We start from the raw sequence: 19,585 nt of genomic DNA, 5'->3' as shown, positions 1-19,585 counted from the left end.
TTTAGCTTCTTCAATTAAATAACCCCAGGATTTTAATTATATCTGTATTAGTGTGCACTTCCTTTTGTACTACAATTTCCTTTTTTTGTTTATACTTAAAATATACTTAAAAATAAATTATAAAACTTAATTACTCTCTATATAATGGAATTCACAACTAAATGGTGAGTTCTTTGGGGACAAAGACTGCTGACATTCTTAAATTTTTGATTAGCTCTTAAATTTTATATCTTTTTTTTAAAAAAGGAATAATTACCTAAACTAGCACCAAGCCTGAGATCAAGGTTAGAATTCTGATGATTATGAAAAACTGTAGCATGTGATTTGCGCTGACATCTAACTAATCTTAATAGAGATTCATAATTTCTCTTCTTCTTTTGACTACAATGTTTCCCTAAATAACTTCAAATTTCTCTTCTCTTCTCCTGAAAATTATCTCTCTAATTCTGTGGTCTCTATTACCCTAGTAAATAGACTTTCCCTTTTTTCTTTCTTCTAAGGTTTTTTCTCATTAACTATACAGTCATTAGTTAACAAGCAATGTTCATTTGAAAAATTATTGAAGAACAAAATCCAGGTGATAAAACTTGCATCTAGACTTATTTTGGCTTTTGCTTTCTACAAGGAAGCCAGGAAGTAAGTGGAGATCAGGGTTAGCACTGAACATTGAGGGAGCAGAGAAAAGGAGCATCAGGCCTGTCCAACTATACCTTGAAGGTCAGTATAAGGTGGCTGAACTGAAACAATGTCTCTAGGTCCAATCTGATGCTGACATGATCAAGACCTAGGGGGAAAAAAAATCAGTGATTTCAGAGATCCTGCTTATCATGTTAACTGCCTCCATGTTGCTTGTCTATAATAAAATCCCACAGTTGTCACATGGCTGGTGGCTGACACTGTTTCCCAGTCCTGTGGCCTGGTGTCCAGTTCTCTGCATGTCCAGGAGATCTAGGTGACAGCAGCATAGGTTTTACCCTGACTGTCCAAACTCACATTTTGGTGACAACACAACATGGCCACTATGTGGCAGTATTACAGATTCACAAGGGAGTTCTGGGCCATTTCCTATCGGTGAAAAGAGGTTGTATTTCTTGGAACTCAAATCTTGTCTGCACATAACAAGAGCCAGCAAGACAGAGCATGATAAAAGTCACCATACCCTTTATTCCCAACTCCCAGCTGCTAACAGTCAATTGAGCTGGATTTTTGTCACTTGGTATGAAATACATCTTGGAGTGAGGATCTGCGGCTCTCCTATGACTGAGGAGATGACAGTAATCCTGCCAGGACCTTGCACTGTGCTCCATCTCTAGAACAATGTGAGCATCTGGCCCCGCCCAGACACAAGGGAATTCCGCCCACTTATTTCTAGAGCAGTGTGGCTCGAGAAAAGTAGAACATGAGTTATACATGGAATTAAGAATTATCTAGGGGCTGGGATATGGCCTAATGGCAAGAGTGCCTGCCTCGTATACATGAGGCCCTGGGTTCGATTCCCCAGCACCACATATACAGAAAAAAAAACGGCCAGAAGTGGCGCTGTGGCTCAAGTGGCAGGGTGCTAGCCTTGAGCAAAAGGAAGCCAGGGACAGTGCTCAGGCCCTGAGTCCAAGCCCCAGGACTGGCAAAAAAAAAAAAAAAAAAAAAAAAGAATTATCTAACAAGTACATTTAATAAAGAAAAATGAAGTAATATAAAAATGATTATTTCAATATATAATAGAATTGTAAAAGTTAATAATGCTTTTTTTTAAATCCATTTTTGCCCCCAGATTTTAGACCTCTGGGATGCTTTTCCACTGACAGCATATCTCAGTTTGGGTTACAGAATCCATGTTTCAAATGCCTTATAGCCATGTGCAGCTAGGGGCCCTACTTGATATGTGGCTCTAGACAAAAGAGGTTGGGCCATTGTGAATCAGAGTTTGACTTAGGGGTCTAGGGCACATGGATGGAGGAAGTACTTGCTGCCCCATAGCCACATTTAAAGCATTGAGTCCAAGGTTCTGACCCTTCCTAGGAGAGCTACTTCCCCTTTCTAAAGTACGTGGTTGAGAACTCTCCTTCTGTGCGATTGTCCTCAGCAAAATGTTTGACGTTATATCTACAGCTATTAAACCAATCGATATCACTCATCAATGAAGACGGGAGGATGGCAAATCTCACCTCACACTCATTAAGGAGAGTCCAATGAGAAATAACTAGGATCCAAAATGAAATGGTGTTTAGTAGATGTCAGTCATGCAGTTGTCAAATGGATGATGTAAAAAGGCATTGTCACAATAGATTTATCCTACGTATCTTATGTAGTATGCTTATCCCCACACTTAGGTCTTAATGGTCTAGAGTTCTCTAAAAGAAATGTGTTTAGAAGTCCAAAGAGCCCAACATGCTACATAGAGAATATGAATAGAATAAGTGTGTGCCTCATTAGTAAGTGAGGAGGCCCATAATGGGGAGGCCCAGAGTGGATAAATACGTTTTGTAGACCAGTGTGTGGAAGAGCCTCTACTGGAAGGCCTAGTATGGATGAATGTGTTTTGGTATGGACAGGAAAGCTCCCTCATTGGGTCTACACTTAACCACGGGTCAATGTGGGGCTCTGGATCATGCACACAGAAGGGTATAAAATCAGGAAGGATATAGTCAATTATCCTTTAGTTCAGTCTTATTGTTTTGTTTCCCTTACTTTTCCCTGCCTTCCATATTCCTCCCTTCCTCCCTACTTTCTTCTCTCCATCCCTCCTTTCCTTCCTTTCTTCCTTTCATCTTTTTCTCTCTTTCTTTTCTTTCCTTCTTTTATGTGTCAGTACTGGGGCTTGAACACTGGGCTGGGTTCTGTCCCTTAGTATTTTTGCTCAAAGCTGATGCTCTATCACTTGAGACACAGTTTAAGGCTTTTTGATGGTTAAGAGTCTCATGGACCTTTCTCACCCAGGCTGGCTTTGAATCAAGATCCACAGATCTCAGTCTCCTGAGTAGCTAGGATTACAGGCTTGAGCAACTAGCACCCAGCTCTTCAGTTCAAATTTTATATTAAGATCTTTGGCTCACAGGGAGAAGTAAAGTGTTCTTTCTCTGTCTTCCTTGTGTGTTGAAAGGAGGAAGAACACTTGGTACTCCTTAGACTTCTGATTTTATTCAATTTATAGCAGTGGAGTTTTCTATTAGGATTAATTTTTCCAAAGAACTAAAAGATACAGAGGCATTTTCTTTTCCCACATGGAAAGAATGAAACACTTAGAGTTATTTGATTAAGATGCACTTTGATTTCTCAAAAGGAAAATATTCTTTCTTAAAATGGAAATGAATTCAGTTCTTATAAGATGTTCCACATTTTTGGTCGATAACATCTTGCTGTGATATTGTTAAGACCACACAAGGAGAAAGGAGTCTTATTAAAATATGAATAAAAGAATGGAAAACAATTTAATCATACCATTTTCAGACTGCCACCATGTCTTTTCTCTGTGTGATTCAAAACTCGAGATTACATTCTCAATGGTGTGGCTGTTGGGCTGGGTGTGAGGATTGTATGGAAGTCGAGAGTCACAGATGAAGCATTTTTGCTCCTCCTGGAAAATACCACCATGAAAATTAAAAATAAAAAATTTGTAACTACTTATTGTTGCTCTGAATTTAAAAACAAGCTGTCCTCACTATATCTGTCTTTCAATCAGGCTAAAAATAAAAAGCAGAGGAAAAAACAAGACATTACTTTTTCCCATCAACAGGTGCTTAAATACAAAAAGAAATTAAAATATGACCTGGAAACTTTAAAAATTTATACAAGGGGGGAACATAAGTTAAATTTATGTTGAACATTTTTTTTTCTCTAATGTAAGAGGCAGATAATCTGGATGTTATTTTAAACTGCATAGAAATACTGAAGGTGGCTTTGTGAGTTTGAATTAACTTATGTCCTAAAAAGGGAATATTTGGCAAATGAACAAAATTTTCATGTCACAGTGTGGACTTCCATTAAGCTCACAACAAAGAGGCCCGCCCTCCTGTCTTGCAGACTAGAAGGTCATATTGGTGATTGGACTAGCTTTGCTTAGGATGGCTTTTCAAAAGTCACGAGGCCAAAGTCTGGCCTTTAAGCTTGTTTCATTAGTGTGTCCATTGTGCCTGCACTGAAACACCGAATGGGCTGCAGAAAGCTTTCCAAAGGACTGTCAATGGCTGCACAGTGGGACTCAGAGGAGATTTTTGCAAAGCTTCTAGGAAGTAGTTGTTGTTCATTACAACCTTTGGTCCCAGAAATTGCCTACAGCAGCACAGGTCCTCATCCAGCAGGTACTCAGTAAACAGCATGTGGATGTCCATAATGTGTCTTCCAGGCCCCAGCACTGTCTAACCAGGGTCATGTTTTCATGTCTTCCACTAGTCGTTCTGCTCTAACCATACTTGCTTCCTGCTCCTTGCTCTTCCCCAAGCACACAAGAACCCTGTTGTTGTAGCACTTTAGTACAAGCTATTCCTCCTCCAAAGTGTTTGGATTTCTTGATCTTTCCCTTCTTTCTTGACTTTCCTAAAATGCAACTATCTCCCTATTCCACCTGCAATTTTTGTCAGTCTGAAATATTTGGGAGCTTTTAAAAAAACATTTTTTTTTTTTTGGCCAGTCCTGGGCCTTGGACTCAGGGCCTGAGCACTGTCCCTGGCTTCCTTTTGCTCAAGGCTAGCACTCTGCCACTTGAGCCACAGCGCCACTTCTGGCCGTTTTCTGTATATGTGGTGCTGGGGAATCGAACCCAGGGCCTCATGTATACGAGGCAAGCTCTCTTGCCATTAGGCCATATCCCCAGCCCCCTTAAAAAAACAATTTTTAAGCTGTCACTCCTTGGATAAAATTAGCCTTTATTTTTATATTTTGACTGGCTATTTTTTTGATGGTCTAACTTCTATTTAGAGGGATGCCAGTTTCTAATTATTGTCAGACTATAGTAGCTCATGACAACAGTGAGCAAATGTCAGAGGAAACAGTATAATCTGGGCAAATGGGAGTGTCAGAAAATGTTTAATGTTAGGGTTGAGAACTGCATCTTTGTCCAGTGGACTGGGCCTTGGGTAAGTCACTTGCAGGGCCATCCATGCTACCTAGCTGAGAGCGGAGCCAAATTTCCACCCTGGAATTTCCTTGTACTTGCAGAGCCTTTACTTTCTTACATAAGTATTTCCTAAACTCAGAACAGTCCTAAGCACCCAGGTATTGTCTCTATTTATAACCATCATCTTTTACTAGACACCAAGTAGAATACAATGCATTTCCCAGAGACCTAAACAACTTGCCTTAAATAAACAATACATGGAAAAGCCTGGGCCTCTAACATTAGGCTTATGTCCAACTTCCTTTCTGCACATCCTCTTATTGAAGGGGTAGATTCAATGACCTCAGAGTTTTCAGCAGGTATGACACACAGATGACCTTGGATGCTTGCTCTGTGACAGTACACAGTGAGAAAGTGTCCTGAGAAGCCATTGGCACGTTAATAAAACTTGTCTTTAAGGGGGTGAAAGGCACAAAAATGTCATTGCTTGGAATTTATGGTTTTGAAGCTATACAGCTTTCAAGTGCTATCATATGCATATGGTTGGTTGTACAATCCATCCAGAATTTTGTTTGTTTTTGCCGATACTGGGTCTTGATCTCAGGGCCTGAGCACTCACTGTCTCTTGGCTTGGCTTCTTTGCTCAAGATTGATACTAAATCACAGTCTACTTCTGGCTTTTTGGTAGTAAACTGTAGATAAGAATCTCATGAACTTTCCTGCCAGGGTTGGCTTTTAACTGCAAGGCTCCTATCTCATCCTCACCAATAGCTAGGATTATAGGTGTGATTCAATGGCACTTGGCTCCACCAAGATTTCTTTTTTTTTTTTTAAGTTTTTATTGTCAAAATGATGTACAGAGAGGTTACAGTTTCATACGTTAGGCATTGGATACATTTCTTGTACTGTTACCTCCTCCCTCATCCCCCCTCCCCCTTCCCCCTTTCCCTTCCTCCCCTTGAGCTGTTCAGTTGATTTACACTAAACAGTTTTGCAAGTATTGCTTTTGTAGTCGTTTGTCTTTTTACCCTGTGTCTCTCGATTTTGGTATTCCCTTTCAGTTTCCTAGTTCTAATACCAGTATACACAATTTCCAATGTACTCAGATAAGATACAGAGATAGTGCAGGTACAACCACAGGAAGGGGATACAAGAGAATCATCAATAATAGAAGCTACGGTTTCATATGGCATGTTGAAAGTAATTACAACAGTGAAATAACAGTCATTTCCATAACCTGGAGTTCATTTCACTTAGCATCATCTTATGTGTTCATAAGGGTATAGCTATTGGGCTCTTGTGATCCTCTGCTGTGACTAGCCTAAGCCCCAGGATTTCACTAACAGGGGAGGAGGGTCAAAGCAGATCCACCCCCTGCAAACTGAAATCCACCCAGATTTCTATACCTTGTCTACCTACCTAAGACTAAAATAGGCTCCCACTCAGCACAATGCCTCTTGGTTGTTTTTTTTTTTTTTTTGGTCAGTCGTGGGCCTTGGACTCAGGGCCTGAGCATTGTCCCTGGCTTCTTCCCGCTCAAGGCTAGCACTCTGCCACTTGAGCCACAGCGCCGCTTCTGGCCGTTTTCTGTATATGTGGTGCTGGGGAATCGAACCTAGGGCCTCGTGTATCCGAGGCAGGCACTCTTGCCACTAGGCTATATCCCCAGCCCCTGTTTTTTTTTTTTTTTTAATTTGTTTGTTTTCATCTTTACTGAGTAAGTTGATTCTGCTCAGCTATGTGGAACTAACACTGGCAGCCAAGTAGAAACGTGGATTTTATAGATTCAAAGCTTAAACCAAAAAAGTTTTTTTTCTGTCTAATTTTGTAGGTAACAGAAAACAAAAATAAGGGAGGTCTTTTATATTTTCTGGATAATCAAAGTTTCCTAGACTTTGAATTACATTGTGCCAGTCCAGGGAAAAGAATGGTCTCCCTCTGTTGTGCTGTGAGTAGCCCCAGGCCTGCAGGAAAAATTGATATAATTGATTAACTAATGTCCCAGCAAGTTCAAAGGGTGAACAGATGCCACAGGGGTACTCACTAGATGCTATGTTGAAAAGGAACTATACAACTTGTGGATGGGGTGGAAGGGTAAAAGTAGGAGAGAGCAAGGGAAGGATTGGCATTGTCCCAAAAGAAATGTACCCATTACCTGATTTATGTAACTGTAACCCCTCTGTACCTTACCTTTGTAATAACAATAAAGGCATTAAAAATAATGTCCCAGCAAGTGCACAAGGTATCAACATACCTCTAGGTAGCTGAGAATGCAGTACTTTTGGAATCCTTTCAGCCCACAGGTAGAAGATGCGGTGAGCTGTGCACTGCGTCCCACAAGGAGATTGCCTGGGCTTGGATAGCAGGCACCTCTGCCACATTCATCCTCTGCTTTCCAGCCACTGAGCCACCCTTGAACACAACAGAAACAGCATGTAAAGTAGCCCCAGAACTGCACAATGCCTCAAGAAGTAAGATTAAGCTGGTTGGGTTTATTTCCTTTTTTTTTTTTTTACTACTGGGATTTGACCTCAGGATATTGCACTTACTAGACAGGCACTTGAGCCACATTTCCATCATATTTGTGATCTGTGGATCTTTTTGTAGAGGCTGCTGGTGCACTCAGCACAATTCAACTTTGGAGATCACCCCAGGTGTAACCCCAGTCCCCACATGGAGCAGCTGGTAGCCAATGAATGATGGGTAGAGCATTCAAAGGGCTGGCTCCATAGACTTGGGCTGAGGTCAACTCCACGGTGCTATTCATGTTCAGCCCTTCATCTTGACATCTTGTGGGAGCCCAACTCTAGCATCGGACCACAACCAATGTCCAGCAACCTTCATCTTTTTCATTCCTGAGAGCACTATCAATAAATCACGTGCACACAAATCCCTGGTTCCAGCTCTGCTTTGAAGATCCTGATTGGAGACAATCTCCATTTTCTGGGAATTCTTGTGTGTCATTTAGGAAAAACAAGCAAGAAGAAGAATACATAGATTTAAGGAAGGAGAATCTTAACCCTATCTGCACATCTGCTTTTTAAACCCATATGGAGGAAACAGGAAGATTTAAGAAATCTTTGGAAATAGCTTCCTAAAATATGAAAACTGCATTGTTTGGTTCCAATGCTTGTGGGAGAAAAATCAAGCTCCTTAGGGTGAAAGTGAGAGACAGAGTAGCTATGTCAAACTCAGCCATTTTAATTCCTGCTCTTGAACAGATCTGACCTGAAGGGATCTGGATTCCAAGAAGGTAGGACCATTATAGGAGCTGCACTACCCAATGCCCACCTCACTTTCAATTTTATTACTTATGTGTAGCCTCTGAGAGAATATCTCTGCCTAAAAGCTATTTTTAGGGGCTGGGAGTATGGATTAGCGGTAGAGCACTTGCCTAGCATGCATGAAGCCCTGGGTTCGATTCCTCAGCTCCACATAAACAGAAAAAGCCCAAAGTGGCGCTGTGGCTCAAGTGGTAGAGTGCTAACCTTGAGCAAAGAAACCAGGGACAGTGCTCAGACCCTGAGTTCAAGCCCTAGGATTGGCAGAAAAAAAAGCTATTTTTAAAATTCTCCTTGCTTTAAATGTTATGTTCTAAAGAAATCAGTATTGTATCTGAGTTCAGTTCAATATATTTCAGAAATACCCATCTTAGATCCAAATCTGTATTTTGAATAAACCAAAACTCAAAAATCATTACACCCTGGAGACAAATATGATCAAATTATAAAGTATATGTATGAAAAATCACAGTGACCACCCCACAAGTAATATATACCAAAAGATATAGAATTATTACACCTGATACCATTCAGAAGTCAAAGTTAGAATCATTCATCATATAAGAAATTATATGAAGAAAAAATTATAAGTGCATTAAAATTTCAGTTCACTATTATTAAATAGGGTCAGTAATCATAGCAAATAATATAAAACATAATTAAGTCCTAAGTATCAGATAGCAAAGGGGTAAAAGAGAATGTAAGTGATTTAGAAGCTAGTTGCTATTGCTTGGAAATTTCCAGGTAAAGGGTAGCCATTTCTTTTTCTTAAAAAAATAATAGTAAGAAAACTACAAGCTCTATGTAGAAGATTTGGATAGGTTGAGAGTAATCAATGTAGTCAAACATGACTCTTTCTTGACACAGAGGAAGTAAATACCACCAATAAATCCTTTTGGCATCAATGACCTGAGCCACAATTCTATTTTTGTGTATTTACAAAAAAGTTTTTAACTCTAAAGCAATTGACACTAAATTAGAAAAATATTGCTTAACTAGACTCTAAAACAGAATCAAGTTTAGATTATGGAATGACTGAGAAAGCAGAGGTTGGTAAATGCTTAGATATAGGTGGGCATTATCTAATAACTATACTTACATGTTTATTTAATATTGGAAAAATATGTACCACACCTTTACATTTATTGATATATGATGAAAGATCCCAATATTGTTTGCTGCATGGCATTAAGTGTAATAATTGCTGAGTCTCAGTTTATTCAAATTACAGATCTGGGTTAAAGATAAAATGTACTGAAATGAATTTGAAATCAACAGGATCAAAAAGGATGCCCATGACCAAAAACAGTGGTGGTAGTGGAGGGGAGGAGCTAATGTACCCTATCTCCCTCTTTGGGATATTTCCAGTGGACAGCGGTATATTAAATTACTTAGAAATGTTTATATGAGCATCTGTCTATCAAATGTAAGAACCTCAATTCAAACTATAATGCCACAAATAAAGAAAATGAAAAATAGAATGTTTCTATAAAAAAAGAATCCACAAAAGCAAACCTTTTTAAAAAGTTACTTGAACTAACATTTCTGAAATTTATTTTATACAGTTCAGATTAATATTATACTCAACACAAGAAAAACATTTGGAAGTGCTAAATTTATTTAAGTGTCTTCTAGTGTAGAAATGCCTTAATTTTGGAAGTAGGGGATAACTGTCTTGGAAACTGGACTTCAGGAACTGATTTAAGATACAAATGAAATAGAATGAAATTCACTCTGGAGCATTTAATAAATTATCTATGGATTTATGAACACAAATCTTAACAAAAAATTGACAGCCATCAATTTAGCTATAGGAAAGAGACAAAGGAAACAGACCAGCATTTGAATAATTCTAAGACAACTGTTGCATCTCCCTCTGTGCGAATGGGGTGGGGAGGAGAGCCTGAACAAGTTTTTGCCTGTAGAGTTTGCCCTACTAGGTTATGTATTATATTTTTTTGTAAGCAATAACACTAATAGGTTGAAAAGTTTGAGTAAAATAAGGTAGAATTGTAAAGAAGATCAGACCTAAAGTTAGCATGTATATAAAGTTGAATGCATACACAATGAGTTTCCACAATATTTTGTGGATAGCTACTTATAGAAATAGTTGTGTCTCTTCTTTAAAAAATATACTTGAATAGGACAATATAGACCCATTTCTCATTCAATTAAAGGATTAGAACCCTTCTTGATTCTGGAGGCCAAAGTAGACTTTAGTGATTCTGTAAAAAAGCAAAATAGTCTCTGGATGGAAAAGTATAGGATCTAATATAGCTTGAAAAATTTTAAAAAGAAGAATAAAGGGAAGGAATTACTCTACTGACATTGAAGCTTGCTATATAGTTAAAGTAAGCATGACAGTGTGATACTGGCAGGCCAACAGGCTAGAATAGGAACCTAGAAATAGACTAACACAGACATATGCCAGTTGATTTTGAGGCACACAGGTAGTTTAGCACAGGAAAGACTAGCCTTTCTGGTTGGATGCTGGTGGCTCCCACCTGTAATCTTACTTCCCAAAAATCCAGAAGAGGAGTTATGGCTCAAGTAGTAGAGTTCCAGTCTTGAGCAAAAAAAAGTTCAAGGAGACTACTCAGGGCGTGAATTCAAGCCCCAGTACAAAAAGACAGCCTTTCAATAAATGCTGATGGAGTGATTAAATTTCTAGAGGCAAAACGCTGAATAGCAACCATGTACACATTAGCTCAAGATGGATCATGGACTTAAGTGTAAAACAATGAAACTCCTATAAAACATAGGAGAAGATACTTGGGATTTAGAAATTGGCAAAGGATTTTTTAGAATTGACAGCAAAACACGATGCTCCAAAGGGAAATCTGGAAAATTCAGCCTCATTAAAACTAACAATATTTGCTCTGAGAACAACTTTGGAATGAGATAAAAGGGAAGGTTCAACTGAGGATAGAAGACTACAAGACTGCCAAATCTCTCTGTCTAGAATGCCATTTGCTTACCTTGTTCCTGGATGTATCATACACAGCTGTTACCAAAGGTGGTCAAAGCAAACAAACATACAAACGTCAAGAAAAGATTTCAAATTTTTTTTTGAAATTTCTGCATACAGATCACATAGCTCTTCATTGGGAGAAGCTCTCCATCAGTCCCACATCATCAGCTGAAATCATCATGTGATCCCTATTCTTAATCTTGTAAAGATATATCTCCATGGAAACATACAGCTCCCCCATCCACACACGCAAAGTGAATGTTAATGTGCTTAGTTTAAGTGATAAGGTGAAAATTTGTGATTTGTTGAAAACAAGCATGTCTTTAGGGGAAGTTGGGGTTGCTAATGGGAAAAATAAATCAAGAATCAATAGTATAGCACTGAATTCTATATATCCTGAGCATTTTCAGGTTTTCCTCAGCAGGGGTCTCCTGGAAATGTAAGTCACAGATACCAAGGGTCTACTGAAAATTAATGATTATCAATACTCAAAGCACCAAACAACCAAACAAAAACAATCTGGGATTAAGGTATGGAGGTTTACATCTGTATTCCCATCTAATTAGGAGGTAAAGATTGGGAAGACCAAAGAGGTCAACCAGGGCAAAATTTCACAAAATCCCATCTCAAGTAATAAGTAGCTGGGAGTAAGCATTCACAACTGTCATCCCAGATACATGTGAAGTATAAATAGCAAATCACAGTCCAAGCTGGCCTAGAAGAAAAAACAAAATCCTACCTTAAAAAATATTATTACAAAAAGGGGCTGAAACATGGCTCAAGTGGTAGAGTGCTTGCCTAGCAACTGCAAGGCCTATACGCACACATAACCCCCTACAACACATATAACAACCCCCTCAAAATTTCATCACCTCAAGGATCCCTAGTGCTACACTATAACCTGCCCAAACCTGCCACCCTCCTGCCCATCTTCTTAACTTTTGACAACCACAAATCTGTTCCTATTTCCATACTTTGCTATCCAAAACTCCTACAAAGTGGCATTATGCACTATAGAAACTATTCTTTTTTTTTAATCAGTATAATTCCTTTGAACCACACACCTATCCTCAAACTTGTGTATTTTCTTTTTTCTTGCCAGTCCTGGGGCTTTAACTCAGGGCCTAAGCACTGTCCCTGAGCTATTTTTGCTCAAGGCTAGCACTCTACCACTTGAGCCACAGCACTTCTGGCTTTTTCTGTTTATGTGGTGCTGCGGAATTGAACCCAGGGCTTCATGCCTCCTAGGCAAGCACTCTACACCAGCCCAGGTCACAGGAGTCTAAAAATGTTATAAAATTGCTCAGAATTAAAAATGCACATACATGAGTACATGTAGCAATGGTGAAATCTGAGTAAGGCCAGACCAGTAAGTTAATCCAGTAAGCTAATAAAGAAAGGAAAAGAAGTGAAAAGAAGAAAATTATTTTTTCACATTCTTGCTTTACATTTAATAGATTTTTTTCACTTTGATCTCCAAAACTATAGGCTCTTGGAATTCATATTCTTTTTTACATGTACACCTTCACATAAACTATTTTATTAATGTGTGTTCATATAAACTGTTCTGATAATATAACTATTCTATTTGTACTCATTAGTCATGAAACTTAGCCAGCTAGATCATGAATTCTATAGCTTGTCTCCCCTCTCAAAAGTTACTAAATGACAATTAGAACAAGAAATTGCTTATTCTCAACTTCACTGTGAAGATTCTAAATCATAGGTACATTTCTTTTTCTGTTTCTCTGAGGTAGTTATATGGAGAAAAGTATCTGTTATACATTTTTTGTAGTACAAGAAAGTGTCTTCAATTGATTACTTTGGTTTTTCCTTTTATCCACCCAACAATCCAAACCACATCTCCTTTTATTTCCCAGAACTGGCAACGAGGACATATAACTTTAGAAGCTTGGACTTCAATAAGCAGAGACTTTTAAAAACAAGGTCAGATATAATAGTTCTGTTGATTCTTCACGTGGATTAAGTAAGATTTCCCTTCTAGGTATTTATTCATTTAGACAAGTTACATCTTGAATTACTTTATTGGAATTTGTTGCCTTAGAGATTTAACATGTTTTTATAACTTGACTTGGCCAAACTTGTTTTGGCCAGATGCATACTTTTCAGAAAAAGTATTCCAGAACTTGATTTATAAAAATTAAGACATAATTCCTGCAATAGTGTAAGTGCAAATATGAACTTTAACTTGACCCAAAGGGATTAGAAACACAAGTTTAAGTTTTATACCTGGACTGCACAGAAAATCTGATTATGTAAAGAAAATGTGCAGCAGATTTCCTGCAAAGTGAAGGATCATTAGTATTGATCACTCATATAATTGTTCTACTTAGTGTTTTAACATACTACACAATTTCTTAATCAAGTATATCTACACATATATTCGAATTCATTTTAGAATTTTATAATATGCACATACACTTACATTTAGTTACTAAGAGTGACAAAGAATACATGCTACTTAAAGTTCTCACTTTGTATACAATTCCCAAAACCTGGGGGCTAATGCACTTTATGGTTCTTTCTCTTCTGTCCCTCAGTCGGAATGCAAGGTAAAGTGTTCAAAGGGGCTCCATTACTTATACACTGCCTACAGTCAACCTACTAATCAGAAAATTCACAACTGATGATATGGGGGCAAACTACGAATTAGGAAATGCCCACACTGAAGATGTCTGGGGCACCTAATTTATGAGTTTGACCTGAAGCAGTCTTGGAGATTTGGTTTTGATTAGCAAAAGCTTGGTTTAGGAATCCAGGACCCATGGCAGCAAGGCCTTCTGCCAAAGCTAATTTAGTTTCAAAGCATTCTTCCCAGAGACAGAGGATACCTAAATGTTCAAGCACTTGCCCAACAGCCAGAGGTTGGTTTAGAACTTTCACAGAGTCTAAGGGAAAGAGAGAACATGGACTGATTGCTAGTGGTTCTTTCTGATTCTGGATACAAGTTTAGTTCATTGAAGGCAGACGTATATTAGAACAATTTATTTTTTACCGCATAAGGCCAGCAACAAGCCTCACGGTTAAGGGATGTGGAGAAGAAAAGGGTGGCTCAGGAGTCTGCTCCCACTGGCCTGTGGTTGGCCTCTTCCCTGAGGCAGGCAACATCCAGCAGAGAACAAACGAGTGATCCCCATCTGGCATTATTTTCTGCCTCTCTCACCAGTAAATGTAACTGGGAAATTACCTCAGGGTTTGGGAATTGCAACACTAAATGGCAAGATCCTGGAAGTTCAAAGAAATTCAGCATGAATCTTTGAAGTGAATATTCCAAGTACTCTGTAACCAAAAGCAAGGCTGTCATAGAAAAAAAGCAGGCCAAAGAGAGTAACCGTTGGAAACATGTTCTCTATGATTAATGCAAATTGTTCTCAGCTCATTAAAGACAGAAGAGTTTGGCCCTTTATCTTAGAATGCTGTTTACTTACAATTGTAGATAGATTTTTTTTTTTTGTCTATGGGATGTTCACAAGGCCGCATCACTGGGAGAAGCAATTTTTGAAGCAAGGTTATATTTAAAAAAAGAAAGGCAGGGGCTGGGAATATGGTCTAGTGGCAAAAGTGCTTGCCTCGTATACATGAAGCTCTGGGTTTGATTCTCAAGCACCACATATATAGAAAATGGCTAGAAGTGGCACTGCGGCTCAAGTGGCAGAGTGCTAGCCTTGAGCAAAAAGAAGCCAGGGACAGTGCTCAGGCCCTGAGTCCAAGGCCCAAGACTGGAAAAAAAAAATAAAGGCATTGGATTTATAAATTAAGAATCGGACACTACTCAGTATTCTTTAGTATCTTGCATTACCTGCTATGTGCTGGCTATAGCCTTCTAGCAAGGACTGAGGAAATAAGTATGAATGGAGATCAAACTATGAGTGGAACTCTTCAATTATTTGACATAATTGGACAATTGAATAGCCATGCAAACAAGTGGGCATGTTTAAAAACTATTTCTACTAAATATTGTAGGACATTGCCACACAAGAAAAACATGGATTTTAATACTCACCAAGATGCAAAAAAAATGTCAGTTGAAATTGCATTCTTTCTTCAGTAAATGAGTAAATTCTATTATTCTAGGTTAAAAAAAGACAAGGTCAGCCATTGACAGAATCAGTCATCGACAAGTACACATATTCTTTGACAACTGTCAAATTTGCCTAATGGTAGAAACACAAATATCCTCTACAATGCCCAGTTCCTTAAGAAACAAGGATGTATAAAATATTGCAAATGTTTGTTTGCTATTTCTGTTTGCCATTTTTGATAACACAGAATTCAATAGTTTCTAGGAAATGCTGTAAAATGCATAACAGTGTGCTGGTGGCTTGCCTGTAATCCTAGCTACTCAGTAGGGTAAGATCTAAGGATTGATGTTCAGAGCCAGTTCAGGCAGAATAGTCCCTGAGAGACTCTTATCTCCAATTTACTACTCTAAAACCCGAAGTGGAACTGTGGTTCAAAATGGTAGAGCACTAGCCTTAAGCAAAAGAGCCCAGGGACAGTGCCAAGGCCTTGAGTTCAAGCCTCACAACCAACCCCCCAAAAGCAATTATTTTTTATATTTTTAATTTTAGCCTATTTTTTCCATTCTTGGTTACAAATTTATTTTCTAAGAAACTGCACAATTAGCACATACTCATTATAGAAAAAAGGAAAATTCAGATAAACAGGCAAAAGGAAATACTACCTCCATTATTATCTTACTGTGTATTTTACAGTTTTCCTTGCATATAAATAATTTTACAAAATTATATCATGCGATGCAGTTCACTTGCTTCAATCAGTGTATCCCAGACTTTTTGTTCTAAGAGCTGTGTTTTAACCATTTACTGAGGAGCATTGAGACAGCTGGAGCCTTCTTCCTTTCCTCCACTCCTGACTCACTGTATTAGGGAGCCTTGATAAAGAGGGAATACACATACACCTCATTTGTGCAGGTCCTAGAGCTTGAACTCAGGGCACTGTCCCTTAGCTTTTTCACTCAAGAATGGTGTGCTACCACTTGAGACTCAGCTTTACTTTTAGCCTTTTGCTAGTTATTTGCAGATAAGACTCTCATGTACTTTCCAGCCCGTGGTTGACTTTGAACCATGATCCTCAGATCTCAGCCTCCTGAGTAGCTAAGATTACAGGTGTGAGCCACCAGTGCCCAGCTAAGTGAAACTTTCAATAATATGAAATTCCCAATTCTGATGCTGCCCTGGATTCAGAACTCCTACCTGTATACTGTTATATGCCCAGGAATGCACAACAATTGGTAAAATGGTTGTCCTTTTAGTAAGAATGTGTGAAATAAGCAACATTTGGAGAAAATAATCATAATTAAGATACTGAATTTAGTGAGATGTGGAACTGTGTCTAGCCTATAATTCAGGGCCTGAACAGATTCAGGCTCTGGGTTGCTGAAGGTAATTAAGGCCATGAACTGGAAACACCATGCCATTCCTTTTTCTCTCCGATGGGGGATCCATTCACAGGGCAGATTCCAAGCTGAAAGACCCTTGTGAACCACAGACCATGGGCCAAATTCTCCTCCTATGTAAATTAGGAGGGATGGAGATTGCTGAGTTCCAAGAAATTAGGAACGAGTTGGAAATTGCACTGCTGATTATAGGCAGTTACGAGGAAGTGGAAGAGTGGCTCTTGTACAGCATTTTCTGCAACAAAGCTACCTTCCCATCACAGTTTCTCATTCTTTGAGGAAAATGAGCTTCTGAGAATCCTTTGGTTTGTCTGAGAGTTATCATCTTCAACAAACAAATGAAGATCATGATGCAAAGATGTGAATGTGACCTCAAACTGAACTAGAATAGACACCAGTCTCTTATTAATAATTAGCTGAGGAACATTTCAGCTTCTCAAGAGGAAGTATATGACAGAATCATACAGTTTATTAGTAATTCCCCTGCCTACTGAGCACCTACACTAGGTTGCCAGGTGATGTCTTGAATGTACCTTCCAAATGTTCAGGAAGAGTCTCACTGACTTTCCTCCCCTGGCAGGCTTCAAATTGTAATCCTTAGATCTCAGCCTTCTGAGTATCTAGGATTACAGGTATAAGATATGAGTGGTTGGCTATCTATTTTTAATTATGGTAACAACACACATAATACAATTTTTTTACCATCTTAAGCAATTTTCTTTTGCTACTCTCAGAGTTTGAACTTAGGGCCTCATGTTAGTCTGACTTTCTTGCTCAGCTGGTGCTTTGCCGCTCCAGCCATACCTCCAAGTCCAGCTTTTAATCGTTATTTTAGGGATGGAGTCTTGTGGACTTTTTGGCTTGGGCTGACTTTGAACTGAGATCCTCTGGATCTCAGCCTCCTGAGTAGATAGGATTAGAGGTGTGAGCCACCAGTGCCTGACTCCGTTTTAACCATTTTTTTTTAAAGTATATAGTTAATTGTATTTATATGTTGTATAACTGGAACACTTTTCATCTTATAAAACTGAAACTGTTTATACACTGAACAAGTCTTCATGTCTGTCTCTCCTGTTGCCCTTGGCAACTACTGTCCTATTTTCTATATAGATTTGGCCTCTCTAAATATCTCAGTGTTGTACTATTCATCCTCCAGTGACTGGCTGATTTCACGTAGCATAATTCATACTTTTTTGTGTGTCTTGGGACCTGGGTGCTGTCCCTGAGCTTTACTACTGGAAGCTAGCACTTTACCACTTGAGCCACAGCTCTACTTCTGGCTTTAATAAGACTCTCCCAGACAGACTTTGCTGCCTGGGAGGGTTTAAAACAGTTATTCTCAGGCTACTCAGCCTGCTGAGTACCTAGAATTATAGGCATAAGCCACCAGCACCCTGAAATACATATTTTCATACATCAAAAGTGATAGTTATCACAGATACATTATGTTTAACTTTCCTTTGTTTGTTTATATAACATATTTTGTACATTATATCAAGAATCATTAAATAGTTCAATATTGTTTTTTCTTCCCTAAAGTGCATAAAGAGGATACAGGAGACAGCGCTACATACTCACTTTTCTTTCAATTACAATAGACACATGTGCTTCTTAAAATAAAATCTTTATACATATCTAGGACATTAATAAAATATTTTGAAAAGATAAATAGTTCAGAAGAATTCAGACCTTTTCTTAAAGGGTCAAAAACGATATCTCCATAAACCCATCTTTTTTTTTGAGACTGTCTCTGAGTGGTGGACTCTTGGAGGGACATGGAATCCCCTCCCTCAGAATGCATGACAGCACTGGGTCATTTGAAGCTTCTCTCAGGGGGCTGGAAGGCTCCTGTCAGGGAGCCCTTCACCATGCATCATTGTCTTACACTGCAATAACCTTGCAAATGAACATCATCTGATTATTGTTCTGTAAATATGATCATTATAAACAATTTTCTAATATGTTATACTCCTTTTTTAAACTTAATATTGATTCTCTCTACCACTGAAAGTTGTGAACTTGCTGGTACCTTTTTTTAATCCCTAAAATGCCAAAATGTCAGTGAGACAGAGGGTGAGACTTACCGGGATTGCAGAGTCTGGGAGGCACAGGCAGCAAACAGAGCATGTAAAGACACACCTAAGGTGAGAGTCCTTTTAAGTAGAAAATATTCTCCCTAAGGCACCTCTGAGTAGAAAAAAAAGAGGAATTCCAAAATCTGCCAACAAAGGTGATTTGTGAAGTTGGTTTAGGTTGTGACTTACACACATCCTGTGTACTAACAGAGACAGACATGAATTTTTGCAGCAAATGTTTTTCCAATGCAGAGGTATTTTGTTTTTAGGGTGTTTTTTTTTGCCTTGTGTTTTCATATGTGCATAAATTATATTTTAATCAACTTTTTATTGCTATTGCTCTATCTTTCCCTGACCCACCCCAACCCTATTGTTTTTTAAAAATAATTTGCAGTGAACTTATTTGTTTGTGGTCATTAGAAAATGTCTTGATACTTAAGCTAAATTAGAGATTCAAGTGAAATACTTTTGTTTGTGTTTACAACATTCTCTCCAGTGCTAACTGGACACTCGTTGTCTTAGATTCTACAACTATACCATTGGTGAAATTATTATATGCCTAAGTTCTTTGGACAAAACAACATGATTTGAAGTTCCATTCTTCTGCTATGACCCAGGAGTGCAGCTAAGGCAGAATGTGAAACTGTACCCCCCATCAGGATGCTAAAGTATCTGTATCCATGCCAAGCCTGTACAGTTTCAGTGGATCGTGCTATTGGTTGCTTTAAAAGATGTATTTGAGATTCCTAGATCTTCAGGCAACAG

The 19,585-nt window shown here is 38.6% G+C and overlaps 1 protein-coding gene across 1 annotated transcript in view; it reads right to left on the bottom strand.

The window, feature by feature from the left end:
- Positions 1 to 15,363, bottom strand: part of Lamb4 (laminin subunit beta 4) — a 90,287-nt gene extending 74,924 nt beyond the window's left edge. Inside the window, 4 exon segments of the mRNA XM_048339790.1 lie at positions 711 to 784; positions 3,439 to 3,574; positions 7,308 to 7,465; positions 15,330 to 15,363. Of these exon segments, the coding sequence (XP_048195747.1) occupies positions 711 to 784; positions 3,439 to 3,574; positions 7,308 to 7,465; positions 15,330 to 15,363 (402 nt within the window).
- Positions 15,364 to 19,585: the final 4,222 nt, after the last annotated feature.

The sequence above is a fragment of the Perognathus longimembris genome, chromosome 2 (genome assembly GCF_023159225.1).
Source record: "Perognathus longimembris pacificus isolate PPM17 chromosome 2, ASM2315922v1, whole genome shotgun sequence".
NCBI lineage: Eukaryota > Metazoa > Chordata > Mammalia > Rodentia > Heteromyidae > Perognathus > Perognathus longimembris.
The sequence above is the reverse complement of the archived record's forward strand: the minus strand, read 5'-3'. Positions and strand labels throughout refer to the sequence as shown.